Source organism: Heptranchias perlo, chromosome 34 (genome assembly GCF_035084215.1).
Source record: "Heptranchias perlo isolate sHepPer1 chromosome 34, sHepPer1.hap1, whole genome shotgun sequence".
Lineage (NCBI taxonomy): Eukaryota > Metazoa > Chordata > Chondrichthyes > Hexanchiformes > Hexanchidae > Heptranchias > Heptranchias perlo.
The window spans coordinates 31263004-31277293 of NC_090358.1; the positions used below are offsets into that span (position 1 = coordinate 31263004).

At 46.2% G+C, this 14290-nt stretch overlaps 1 protein-coding gene across 2 annotated transcripts; it reads right to left on the bottom strand.

The window, feature by feature from the left end:
- Positions 1–3903: 3903 nt before the first annotated feature.
- Positions 3904–9547, bottom strand: LOC137301929 (zinc finger protein 235-like). Of its 2 annotated transcripts, none has more exons than XM_067971664.1 (3): positions 9499–9547; positions 6557–7455; positions 3904–4935 (listed from the first exon to the last, which is right to left on the bottom strand). In XM_067971664.1, the coding sequence occupies exons 1-3, from the start codon at positions 9537–9539 to the stop codon at positions 4646–4648; spliced, it is 1230 nt and encodes a 409-aa protein (XP_067827765.1). In that variant the 5' UTR covers positions 9540–9547; the 3' UTR covers positions 3904–4645. The 2 variants fall into 2 exon arrangements, with proteins under 2 accessions (XP_067827765.1, XP_067827766.1); XM_067971665.1 differs by lacking the exon at positions 9499–9547 and adding an exon at positions 8600–8881.
- Positions 9548–14290: the final 4743 nt, after the last annotated feature.

Sequence of the window (14290 nt, forward strand, 5' to 3'; positions counted from 1 at the left end):
ATACTCAATGACTCTGCATCCACAGCCCTCTGGGATAGATCTTTTAGGACTAGGAAGGACCTATTTCCCTTAGCAGAGAGGTCAATAACCTGGGGGCCTAAATTTAAAGTAATTGGTAGAAGGATCAGAGGGGAGTTGAGGAGAAATGTTTTCACCCAGAGGGTGGTGAGGGTCTGGAACTCACTGCCTGAAAGGGTGGTAGAGGCAGAAACCCTCATCTTATTTAAAGGGTACTTGGATGTGCACTTGAGGTGCTGTAACCTACAAGGCTACGGACCAAGATCTGGAAAGTGGGAATAGGCTGGATAGCTCTTTTTCGGCCGGCATAGACATGATGGGCCGATTGGCCTCCTTTCGTGCCGTAAATTTCTATGATTCTTTGATTCTCAGATTTAAAATAAACAATTGAGCTAGCATCAGCTGCAGAAGAAAGTTCCAAACTTCTATCACCCTTTGTGTGTGGAAGTGTTTCCTAATTTCACTCCTAAAAGTCCTGGCTCTAATTTTTAGGCTACGTCCCCTAGTACTAGACTTCCCAACCAGCGGAAAATTTTGGAACAGGATCAGTCACCATTGACCAGGAGCTTAACTGGAGCTATGTCATCTGGGTACTCTGTGACAAGCGGAAATAGTTTCTCTCTATCTACCCTATCAGTTCCCTGTCATATCTTGAAAACTTCGAACAAATCACCCCTTAATCTTCTAAATTCCAGGGAATACAACCCTAGTTTGTGTAATCTCTCGTAATTTAACCCTTGGAGTCCATGTATCATTCTAGTTTATCTACGGTGCACTCCCTCCAAGGCCAATATATCCTTCCTAAGGTGCGGTGCCCAGAACTGAACACAGTACTCCAGGTGTGGTCTAATCAGGGCTTTGTAGAGCTGTAGCATAACTTCTACCCCCTTGTATTCTAGCCCTCTAGATATAAAGGCCAGCATTCCAATAGACCTTTTTGATTATTTTGAGTACTTGTCCATCACATTTTAATGATCTATGTATACAAACCCCTAATTCTCTTTGGACCTCCACTGTTTCACCATTTAGAACGTACTCTGATTTAACCTTTTTAGGTCCAAGGTGGATAACCTCATGCTTGTGCACACTGAAATTCATTTGCCACAGTTTTGCCCATTCACTTAATCTAGCAACATCTCTCTGTAATTTTATGCTTTCCTAACCAGGTCAATAATGTCAGGAATGTTAGCTGACAATTCCAGTGTTCCCCTCTATTCCCGACCCTCTGCTAATGAAGCAGTCTATACCAACCTACAGCAGGTCCTGGATAACATCCCAACTTGGGCTGATAAGTGGCAGGTAACATTCACGCCACTTAACTGCTAGACCATCTCAAACTAGAGAACTAGTCTTCTCATGTCCTCCAGCAGCACCATCACCAAGTCTCCCACCATTAAAATTTTGGAACAGGATCAGTCACCATTGACCAGGAGCTTAACTGGAGCTATGTCATCACCATAGATGCAAAAGCAGGGCAGAGGTTGGGTACTCTGTGACAAGTGGATCACCTCCACGACCCCTGAAATCCTATCCACTATCCAAGAGGCTGAAGTCAGGAATGTGATGGAATATTCACCAATTGCCTCGACGGGTGCGTTTGCAACAACATTCAAAAAGCCTGATGCCTTTCAGGGCATTTCAGTTTGCTAGATTGGTGCTCTGCCACTGGACTGAACACCAAGCCCCCACCACCATTGGTGGACTAGGTGTATAAACAATCAACATAAGGCACTGCAGCAACTCATCAGTTATTTCAATGGCAGCTCCCATTCCTGTGACTTCTACCTGATGGTTCAAGAGCAGCAATGTCACAAGAACACCGTCCCTTCCAAGTCGCACACCATCCTGACTTGGACATAAAATAACGTAAGAAATAGGAGCAGGAGTAGGCCATACGGCCCCTCGAGCCTGCTCCGCCATTCAATCAGATCATGGCTGATCTTTGACCTCAACTCCACTTTTCCGTCCTATCCCCATATCCATTGTTTCCCTTTGTATCCAAAGGTCTATCGATCTGAGTCTTGAATATACTCAACGACTCAGCATCCACAGCCCTCTGGGGCAGAGAATTCCAAAGATTCACAACCCTCTGAGTGAAGAAATTTTTCCTCATCTTGGTCCTAAATAGTTGACCCCTTATCTTGAGATTATGATGCCTAGTTCTGGATACTCCAGCCAGGGGAAACAGCCTCTCAGCATCTATCCTGTCAAGCCCCCTCAGAATCTTATACGTTTCAATGAGATCACCTCTCATTCTTTTAAAATCCAGAGAGTATAGGCCCATTCTACTCAATCTTTCCTCATAGAACAACCCTCTCAACCCAGGAATCCATCATAATGTCATTCTTCATTGTCACTGGTCAATATTTGTAATTCCCCATCACCAAAGCGATCAAAGGAGATGGCCCACCAACACCTTAACAACAACAACTTGCATTTATATAGCACCTCTACTGTAGGAAAATGTCCCAAGGCACTTCACAGGAGCGTAATCAGACAAAAAGTAACACCAAACCAAAGGAGATATTAGGATGGGGAACTACAAGCCTGGTTAGAGACAGGTTTTAAGGAGAGGTTTAGGGAGGGAATTCCAGAATTTAGGGCCTAGGCGGCTGAAGGTGGGGCAAAGGGAGTCAGGGATGCACAAGAAGCCAGAGTTGGAGAAACACAGGGTTCTTGGGAAGGTTGCAAGGGCTGGAGGCGAGGACTGAAGACAATGGTTTTGGTCTTCCAATTGGAGGAAATTGCGGCTCATCCAGGATTAGATGTCGGACAAGCAGTCTGACAACACAGAAGCAGTGGAGGAGTCGAGGGAGGTGGTGGCGAGGTAGAGCTGGGTGTCATCAACGTACATGTGGAATCTGACATTGTGTTTTCGGATGATGTCGCCGAGGGGCTGAAGATAGATCCTTGGACAGTGCAGGGGCAGGAGGAGAAGCCATTGCAGGAGATTCTCTGGCTACAACTGGATAGGTAAGAGTGGAACCAGGCGAGGGCAGTCCCAAACAACTGGACAACGGAGGAGAGATGTTGGAAGAGAATGGTGTGGTCAACCATGTCAAAGGTTTTTTTGAGGGGGGGGGGGTGGGAGAGAGATGACAGCAGATTTGAAGGGTAGGGGGAACGCTACCCGAGGAGAGGGAACCATTAACAATATCAGCTAACATGGGGGTCAAGAAGGGAAGTTGGGTGGTCAGCAGTTTAGTGGGAATAGGAGCGCGAGAGAGCAGGAGGTGTGTCTCATGGATAAAATGAGCACAGAGAAGACATGAAGTGAGATGATTCATGAGAAACTAGAGAACGATGCGAGATCGGAGACAGGAGGGAGAAACTTGGCTTGGTGGGCCAGGGAAAGGGAGGGATGCAGCAGAGGCAGCTGAATGGATGGTCTCAATCTTGGTGACAAAGAAGTCCATCAGTTCCTCGCTCTTGTTGGAGGTGAGGGCGGAGGGCGCAGGTGAAAGGGATTTAAGGACATGGTTGGAAGTAGAGAAAATAAACTGTGGGTTATTTTTGCATTCCAGGATAATCCTGGAGTAGTGAACAGTTTTGGCAGGAGAGGAGGGCCTGATGTTGCTTAATGTGGTCCAGCTAGATCTGCCGATGAATGGCTAAACCAGTTGTGTGCCATATGCATTGAAGTCCGCGCCCCCTGGACTTAAGGGAGCGATGATGCGGGCCGTATCACGGCAACTAGGGAAGGGATATAAATGCAGCCCACATTCCAAGAACAACAAAAAAACATTCCATTATTCACTCAAGTATACTGCTCATTTCACTCAATCCAACAGCGGGTAAATCGAGTTAAGGTTCAGGCATGATCTAACTGAATGGAACAGGCTCGAAGGGCTGAATGATGTAACAGAATAGGAATAGATCATTCAGTTTAATCCATCATTGATTTATTCCCTCATTCTTTCCATTCCAACTCACAGTCTATTACATTCCATCAATTTTATCAAATCATTAGTTTCTATTCCATTCCACTATTCATTATTAAAACCTTAGGGGAAACACAGCCAATAAAATATTAAAGTAGACAGCTAAAACAGTAAAATATGATTGAAAGTCAGGCATGATCATATTGTACAGAATGATGTCCAGCCTTGGTCGTCGAGCTACAAGGCAGACACAGGTGCTGAAGGCAATGCAAAGAACCACGTGACTGATCCCTAGCTTCAGGAGTTTGGGTTATGGGAAAGACCAGGGAAACTTGGGCTTTGCAGCCTGGAGTGGAGCCCTTGAAAGGTGATCTTATGGAGCTATAAAGATAGGGGAAAGAATGGAAAAAGGAAACGTGGAGTATTACTTTAAATTAAATTGCAAGAGTAGAACAAAGGGACATGGTTCAAACTAGCAAAATGTAATTATAGACAGATAAAAAGTGATCAGACGTTGAATGACTGGATAGAGTAGAGGCACCAAGTACAATTAACAGAAAGGGGGGGGGGTTAAGAGGGTCATTCTGGGTGAATAATGAGCTGAATAGCTTTCGTCATCTATAATCGTCTGGTGATCTTCTGAAACCAACTCACAAGAAAGAGACAAACGCATGCAAGGAGCGTCACAGGTCAGTGGTGTCCCGAGGGTGAATTCATTCCTGCTGTACCATTCGACCAGCTGCCTACTACTCCGCGTGGGTTCGCTGGTGCACCCGCAGCCCATTGGAGGTGCAAAAACGCTTTGTACAGAAGGTGCATTCGAACGGTTTCTCTCCCGTGTGTACTCGCAGGTGTGTATCTAGAAGGCTAGGCCAGCGGAACCTCTTCCCACAGACAGTACAACGAAACCCATGACCCTCCTTGACGCCAGATGCACGCTGGCTGGATGCAGGTGCCTCAGAAGATTTGCTTCCTTTCACTATTTCCTTCTTGGCTCTTTTCTTCACCTTGTTTGCACACGTCCCATCGAGCAGACCTGAAGAAACAAAACCAATGGATTAGCATATGTGCTTTGGACTCTCCTCAGCTACAAATGCACAGGTCAGTCAGCACCCGTGGAAAGAACAGACAGGCAATGTTTTGGGCTCACACTCCTCAATCAGAACTGAAAAATGAGAGACAGACAAGTGTCAGTGGAATGAGGTAACAGATCATCTGTCAAGTAGCACTGTCAAGGTTAAAAGCATAGAAAAAGCTGAAAGCCATAAAGAAACAGGATGTTGGAATAGCTGAGGCAGTGAAAGGGCTTAAATAAATGCGATATTGGAAAACATTAAAAACCTGCGCATCAGGTTTGAAATCTAAACAGAAGATGTTAGGGCGCAATCAGCTCCAGAAAAGAAACAGGTCATTGAGGAAGGCAACACCCCCTCATTTTGATATATATTAATGACCTGGACTTGGGTGTAGAGGGTATAATTTCAAAGTTTGCAGATGACATTAAAATCAGAACTGTGGAAGATAGTAGCAGACTTCAGGAGGACATAGACTGGTGAAATGGGCAGACACATGACAGATGAAATTTTACACAGAGAAGTGTGAAGTGACGCATTTTGGTAGGAAGAATGAGGAGAGGCAATATAAACTAAATGGTACAATATTAAAGGGGGTGCAGGAACAGAGAGACCTGGGGGTGCACATACACAAGTCTTTGAAGGTGGCAGGGCAAGTTGAGAAGGCTGTTAAAAAAAAGCATATGGGATCCTGGGCTTTATTAATAGAGGCATAGAGTACAAAAGCAAGGAAGTTATGCTCAACCTTTATAAAACACGGGTTAGGCCTCAGCTGGAGTACTGTGTTCTGGGCAACACACTTTAGGAACCTTAGAGAGGGTGCAGGGGAGATTTACCAGAATGGTACCAGGGATGAGGGACTTCAGTTATGTGGAGAGATTGGAGAAGCTGGGATCAATAGTAACTTTCAAAAAGGAATTGGATAAATACTTGAAGGGAAAAAATTTACAGGGCTATTGGGAAAGAGCTGGGGAATGGGTCTAATTGGATAGTTCTTTCAAAGAGCCGGCACAGGCACGATGGGCTGAATGGCCTCCTCCTCCTGTGCTGTACCTACGATACTATCATGATGTAATATGGCAGTAAAAATCATATGTAACTACACTATTAAACCGGGTACATGAGTTTAGTGTTTACAATACTGGACAAGCAAACCAGAGATCACAAGCTCAAATCCCATTGTGGCAAGTTGTGAAATTGAATTCAATAAATATAGTACTTTATAGGCTTAACCAGAAAAAGTGACCCTGGTTCACTAATATCCTTCAGGGCTTCAGGGAACGGATCCCAGCACACTTATCCAGTGTGGCCAACACAGGACTCCAGTTCCATACTGTGTGGTGGACTCTTAATGCCCTCTGAAGTGGTCTGACAAGCCCATCACGACAGAAGGCCCACTGCCACTTTCTCAGATCAACTGGGGGAAGGGAGGGGGCAATAAATGTGGTAAGCATTGCCCACATCCCAAGAAATAATAAAATAAGCAACTGTGATAAAATTATGGAGACGTATCTGCATCCTTCTACTTCTTCCAATCACCATTGCAGAATGATCTTATGTGCGTTGCATGGTTGGATGCTTTACCTTTCTCGTCGTGTCCTTCGCCTCGCTGGTGCCTAGTCAGGTTACTGGATCTGTAAAAACGCTTCTTGCACACAGGGCACTCAAATGGCTTCTCCCCAGTGTGAATTCCCTGATGCTGAATCAAATGACTAGAGGTGTAAAACCGTTTCTTACACACCACACACTCAAACGGCTTCTCCCCGGTGTGAACCCGCTGATGGACGACCAACTCACTGGGCCGGCTAAACTGCTTCTTGCACTCGGGGCACTCCAGCCGCTTCTCGCCAGTGTGGATGCGCCGGTGCACCGTCAGGTCCCCGGGCCGGTTGAAACGTTTCTTGCAGTCCACACACTCGTACGGCTTCTCGCCAGTGTGAACCCGTTGGTGCACTGTCAAGTCGCTGGGGCTGTTGAACCGCTTGCCACACTCGGGGCACTCAAAGGGCTTCTCGCCAGTGTGGATGCGCTGGTGCCGTGTCAGGTGGCTGGAGGTGAAAAATCGCTTTGTACAGATGTGGCACTCGAACTTCTTCTCCCCCGTGTGGAACTGCTGGTGCCGGTTCAGGTGGCTGGAGCGGTAAAAGCGCTTCTTGCACACAATGCACTCAAAGGGCTTCTCACCGGTGTGGATGCGCTGGTGAACCCGCAGCTCGTTGGACTTGCTAAAGCGTTTCATACACAGAAGGCACTCGAATGGCTTCTCCCCCGTGTGGACCCGCAGGTGGGCATCCAGCAGACAGCGCCACCTGAACCCCTTCCCACATGTCATGCACCAAAAGGCATGGCCCCCTGGGACGCCCAGGGGAAGCTGGCTGGGCCCAGGCATCTCAGATGACTCAGGTTGTTCATCAATTAATATCTCAGATTCTTTCAGCACTTCCATGCTGGTGGATGTATGTGCCCTGTTCCGTCTCCCAAACCTAGAGGAACAGAAGAAATTTCATGTGGTTAGTTCTGGATTGAGTAGAATTTTGAGCTGTCTGGTAGAAATCATCCAAGCTCATTGCATACAGGAGTGGATACAGCCGTTGGCACTTAATGACCCCGACATTACAACAAAACTTAAAGTGCTTTGCACTGCCGGGGTGGGGGGGGGGCAAAGAGAGCTCCGGACAAAGGACAGAGTCAGTGAGGTGGAGGAGTTCAGAGAGCAAATTCAAGAGCTTCATAAACTAAAGGCTCCACCATAGACGATGCAACAGAGAAGCTAGGCACGGAGCAGAACGGGATGGGGATTGCAGCTGAAGCAATCAGCTCTTTCAGAAAGCTAGCTGAATGGCCTCCTGTGCTGCGATTCTATGACTTCTTAAAAATCTGTTCTCGGTATATAAGGTTCCCCTTACTGCCTGCCCCTTGAAAGGTGACAGTAGGCCTCTGTACACCAGAGTGGCTTGTACGGCCACTTCAATGGGCATTAAGAGTTAACCACATGGGGTGGGACTGTGTAAGCCAGACTAGGTCTGGATGAACTGCTTTCTCTGAGCGACATGAGTGATCCAGTTGGGTGATTTGGAGTTTGTTTAGGTCAGTGATTTTTCACTCCAGCAGTTTGGAGAACAATTTATCACTTGGCTTTAGAGATGAAAGGTTATTTTTCATATAAAACCTGAAGCACACATTCTCCTTAACATCAACCGCAAATATCTTAAAGTATTAAAAACAAGTAGATGATGTTCCAAAAAGGAAAAAGCATTTTGGATTTTACAGATAGAAGCAAGAGTAAAGAAGGAATGATGAATTTGCATGGTTTTGGCCACTAAACAATAGAAAGGATATTAAAGCCATGGAGTGTACAGCGCAGAGTCACCAGGATGATGCAGATTGAGTAACAATAGTTATAAGCAGAGACTTGAGATCTGAACAGTTGCCACTGCAGCAATGAAGGCTAAAAGATTCAAAAATAGTTTTTATTAAACTATGAAGAGATTTGATTGATTAGGGAAAGGCCATTTCCTGTTTGGAGAGTCAGTGATAAGGGTTTGTCAACTGCAAATTGTCACTAAGTGAGGAGAGAGGTTAAGAGAAATTTCTGTATTCGGGTTGTTGGAGCTTGGAAAATGTTACCAGAGGGAGCAGTAAAGGGAAAAGCAGAGCTGATGGGGCCAAATAGTGCCCTGCAAAATAAACAAAAACAGAAACTATGACAGAAATTCTTTCAGCAACTTGGTGGCCCCGGGTATCTGTCCCACCATCAATGAGGAGGTGACACTCCGACACACCAGCACCTCTCCTTCACTGCTCTCTGCCCCCAGTCCCTGCCTCCCTCAAGGCCTGTCTGCAGCCCGCATTTCGCCGCAGGAGACAAACACCGGCTGATATCGCTCCCTGCGAACATTCTCCACCCAGCCCTCCTTCACCAGCAGGCCCAGGCCCCCCGGTTACAGGGACCGACCTCCCTCCCCCGATCCCTCCTCTCCTCCCCCCGGTGCACGGAGACCCGGTCCCCGATCCCCCCGGTGCACGGAGACCCGGTCCCCGATCCCCCCGGTGCACGGAGACCCGGTCCCCCCGGTGCACGGAGACCCGGTCCCCCCGGTGCACGGGGACCCGGTCCCCCCGGTGCACGGGGACCCGATCCCCCCGGTGCACGGGGACCCGATCCCCCCGGTGCACGGGGACCCGATCCCCCCGGTGCACGGGGACCCGATCCCCCCGGTGCACGGGGACCCGATCCCCCCGGTGCACGGAGACCCGATCCCCCCGGTGCACGGGGACCCGATCCCCCCGGTGCACGGGGCCCCGATCCCCCCGGTGCACGGGGCCCCGATCCCCCCGGTGCACGGGGCCCCGATCCCCCCGGTGCACGGGGCCCCGATCCCCCCGGTGCACGGGGCCCCGATCCCCCCGGTGCACGGGGCCCCGATCCCCCCGGTGCACGGGGCCCCGATCCCCCCGGTCCCTCTCCCCCCTCCCCCCGGTCCCTCTCCCCCCTCCCCCCGGTCCGGGGACCGCAGGAACCTCACCTCAAAATGGCAACCACCCACAATGCAACGCAGCCAAGCATGCGCACATCAGCATTGACCTTTTGCTCTTTCAACCGCGGTCTTTTCTACGCATGCGCTGATCCCAGTCCTGTCTCAGGACCCTGGATGGACCTGTCACCATTGATCAATCTTGGAGAGAAATGTTTCCATTCAGCAACACAATTACTGCAAAATAATATCTACAATCACAGAATGTTGCGGCACAGGAGGAGGCCATTCACACACCCTGCTCTTTGAAACAGCTATCCCCACTCCCCCACTCTTTCCCCAAAGTCCTGTAAATTTTTCCTTTAAAGTATTTAGCCAATTCCCTTTTGAAAGTTACTCTTGAATCTGCTTCCACCGCCCTTTCAGGCCGTGCGTTCCAGATCATAATAACTCGCTGTGTAAACATTAGAATCATAGAATCGTAGAAAGGTTACAGCATGGAAGGAGGTCATTCAGCCCATTGAGTCCGTGCTGGCTCCATGCAAGAGCTTTCCAGTTGGTCTCACTGCCCCGCCCTATCCCCGTAGCCCTGCAAATGTTTTACTTTCAAGTACTTATCCAGTTCCCTTTTGAAGGCCATGATTGAATCTGCCTCCACCACCCCCTCGGGCAGTGCATTCCAGATCCTAACCACTCGCTGGGTAAAAAAGATTTTCCTCATGTCACCATTGGTTCTTCTGCCAATCACCTTAAATCTATGTGCTCTGGTTCTTGACCCTTCTGCCAATGGGAACAGTTTCTCTCTACTCTGTCTAGACCCTTCTTGATTTTGAATACCTCTATCAAATCTCCTCGCAACCGTCCCTGCTCCAAGGAGAACAACCCCAGCTTCTCCAGTCTATCCACGTAACTAAACTCCCTCATCCCTTGAATCATTCTAGTAAATCTCTTCTGCACCCTCTCTAAGGCCTTCACACCTTTCCTAAAGCGCGGTGCCCAGAACTGGACACAATATTCCAGTTGTGGCCGAACCAGTGTTTTATAAAGGTTCATCATGACTTCCTTGCTTTTGTACTCTATGCCTCTATTTATAAAGCCCAGGATCCTGTATGATTTTTTAACTGCTTTCTCAACCTGCCCTGCCACTTTCAACGATTTGTGCACATATACCCCCAGATCTCTCTGTTCCTGTACCCCTTTTACAATTGTGCCCTCTAGTTTATATTGCCTGTCATTGTTCTTCCTACTGAAATGTATCACTTCGCATTTTTCTGCATTAAATTTCATCTACCACCTGTCTGCCCATTCCACCAGCCTGTCTATATCCTCTTGAAGCCTATCACTATCCTCCTCACTGTTCACTACCCTTCCAAGTTTTGTGTCATCTGCAAATTTGGAAATTGTGCCCTTTACACCCAAGTCGAAATCATTAATATATATCAAGAAAAGCAGTGGTCCGAGTACCAACCCCTGGGGAACACCACTGTACACCTCCCTCCAGTCCGAAAAACAACCGTTCACCACTATTCTCTGCTTCCTGTCACTTAGCCAATTTTGTATCCATGTTGCCACTGCCCCCTTTATTCCATGGGCTTCAATCTTGATGACAAGCCTATTATGTGGCACTTTAATAAATGCCTTTTGAAAATCCATATACACCACATCAACCGCATTGCCCTCATCTACCCTCTCTGTTACCTCATCAAAAAACTCTATCAAGTTAGTTAAACATGATTTGCCTTTAACAAATCCGTGCTGGCTTTCCCAATCAATCCACACTTGTCCAAGTGAATGCTAATTCTGTCCTGGATTATTGTTTCTAAAAGTCACCACCGAGGTTAAACTGACTGGCTGAAGAAGTATGACCAGGGGTAGGCCATATGGCCCCTCGAGCCTGCCTCGTCATTCAATAAGATCATGGCTGATCTTTGACCTCAACTCCATTTCCCGCCCAATCCCCATATCCCTTGATTCCCCTAGAGTCCAAAAATCTATTGATCTCAACCTTGAATATTCTCAACGACTGAGCATCCACAGCCCTCTGGAGTAGAGAATTCCAAAGATTCACAACCCTCTGAGTGAAGAAATTTTTCCTCATCTCGGTCCTAAATGGCTGCCCCCTTATTTTGAGACTATGCCCCCTAGTTCTAGACTCTCCAGCCAGGGAAAACAGCCTCTCAGCATATACCCTGTCAAGCCTTCCAATAAGATCACCTCTCATTCTTCTGAACTCCAGAGAGTATAGGCCCATTCTACTCAATCTCTCCTCATAGGACAACCCTTGCACCCCAGGAATCAATGCAGTGAACATTCTTTGCATCCCCTCGAAAAGCAAACTCCAGAGTGTATAAGCCCATACTACAGCACCACCTGCACGTTCCCCTCCAAGTCACACACCATCCCGACTTGGAAATATATCGCCGTTCCTTCATCATCACTGCGTCAAAATCCTGGAACTCCCTTCCTAACAGCACTGTGGGAGAACCTTCACCACACGGACTGCAGCGGTTCAAGTAGGCGGCTCACCACCACCTTCTCAAGGACAATTAGGGATGGGCAATAAATGCTGGCCTCGCCAGCGACACCCACATCCCTTGAATGAATAAAAAAAAACTCAATCTCTCCTCATAGAACAGCCCTCTCATCCCAGAAATCAATCTAAGGCAAGTATATCCTTCCCTAAATAAAGAGACCAAAACTGTGCACTGTACTCCAGGTGTGGTCTCACCAGAGCCCTGTATAATTGCAGCAAGACTTCCTTGCTCTTATACTCTAACCCCCATTCAATAAAGGCTAACATACCATTGGCCTTCCTAATTGCTTGCTGTACGTGCATGTTAATCTTCTGTAATCCATGTACAAGGGCACCCAAATCCCTCAGACTACCATCATTTCTTAGTTTCTTACCTTTTAAAAAATATTCTGCTTTTCTATTTTCCTACCAAAGTGGATAATTTCACATTTCCCCACATTATACTCCATCTGCCACCTTCTTGCCCACTCACTTAACCTGTCTATACCCTTTGCAGACTCTTTGTGTTTTGCTCGCAGCTTACTTTCCCACCTAGCTTTGTATTGTCAACAAATTTGGATACATTACACTCGGTCCCTTCATCTAAGTCATTAATATAGATTGTAAATAGCTGAGGCCCAAGCACTGATCCTTGCGGCACCCCACTAGTTACAGCCTTTCAACCAGAAAATGACCTGTTTATTCCTACTCTCTGTTTTCTGTCCATTAACCAATCCTCTATCCATGCTAATATATTACCCCAATCTCATGAGCCCTTATCTTGTGTAACAACCGTCTTGTGGCACTTCATCGAATAACTTTTGAAAATTGAAATATACCTCATGCACAGTTCCCTCTTACCTACCCTGCTAGTTACACCCTCAAAATACTCCAAACAATTTGTCAAACACGATTTTCCTTTCGTGTTGACTCTGCCTAATGATATTATGATTTTTTTTGGGCTGATTAGGGACCAAAAAGGAGACCCACGCATGCAGGGAGAGGGCACGTCTGAGGTACTAAATGAATACTTTGCATCTGTCTTTACCAAGGAAGTAGATGCCGCCAAAGTGACAAGAACTACAAAAACTCACTGTATTTGAAGAAAAAATATTAACTGATGCAAGAAAAAAGCTTTATCTCAGTGAAAGAAGTACATTTTTGAAAACAATCAAAAGAAAAAACTACCAAACTTCAATGGATTTGAAGAAAAAATATTAAGCCACGAAAGAAAAATGCTTTATCTCAATGATATCTGTTGAAAGCAATCAAAAAGTGACAAGAACTACAAAAAATTACTAGATTTGCAGATAAAATGTTTAACGATTAAAGAAAAAGCTTTATCTCAGTGAAATTTGTTGAAAACAATCAAACAGCGAAAATAACTCCTAAAATTTACTAGATTTGAAGATAAAATTATAACAAATGAAAGAAAAAAGCTGTGTAATAAGTAAATTTGTTGATAGCAATCAAAAAGTGACAAGAGTTACTATAATTGTTTAGATTTGAAGAAAACAAAATCACAGATGAAAGAAATAAGTTTTATCTCAGTGAAATAAGTACATTTGTTGAAAAAAATCAAAAATAGATAAGAACTACTAAAATTTACTAGATTTGAAGATAAAATGTTAACCCATAAAAAAAAGCTTTATCTCTGTGAAATAAGTACATTGCTTCAAAACAATCAAAAAGTGAGAAGAGTTACTAAAATTGAATAGAGTTATAGAATCATAGAATCATAGAAAGGTTACAGCATGAAAGGAGGCCATTTGGCCCATCAAGTCCGTGCCAGCTCTCTGCAAGAGCAATCCAGCTCGTCCTACTCCCTGCCCTATCCCCAGATCTCCTTGCAACCGTCTCTGTTCCAAGGAGAACAACCTCAGCTTCTCCAGTCTATCCATGTAACTAAAGTCCCTCATCCCTGGAATCTTCTGCACCCTCTTTAAGGCCTTCACATCTTTCCTAAAGTGCGGTGCCCAGAACTGGACACAATACTCCAGTTGTGGCTGAAACAGTGTTTTGTAAAGGTTCATCATGACTCCCAATCCTTTGTACTCCATGCCTCTATTTATAACCCCCAGGAACCCATATGCCTTTTTAACCACTTTCTGAACCTGCCCTGCCACCTTCAACGATTTATGCATATAAACCCCCAGAGCTCTCTGCTCCTGTTAGAGTTGTGCCCTCTAGTTTATATTGCCTCTCCTTTGAAGATAAAATGTTTAGCAATGTAAGAAAAAGCTTTCTCCCGATGAAATAGGTCCATTTGTTGAAAACAATCAAGAAGTTTTCAGAACTACTAAAATTTGCTGGATTTGGAGATTAAATTTG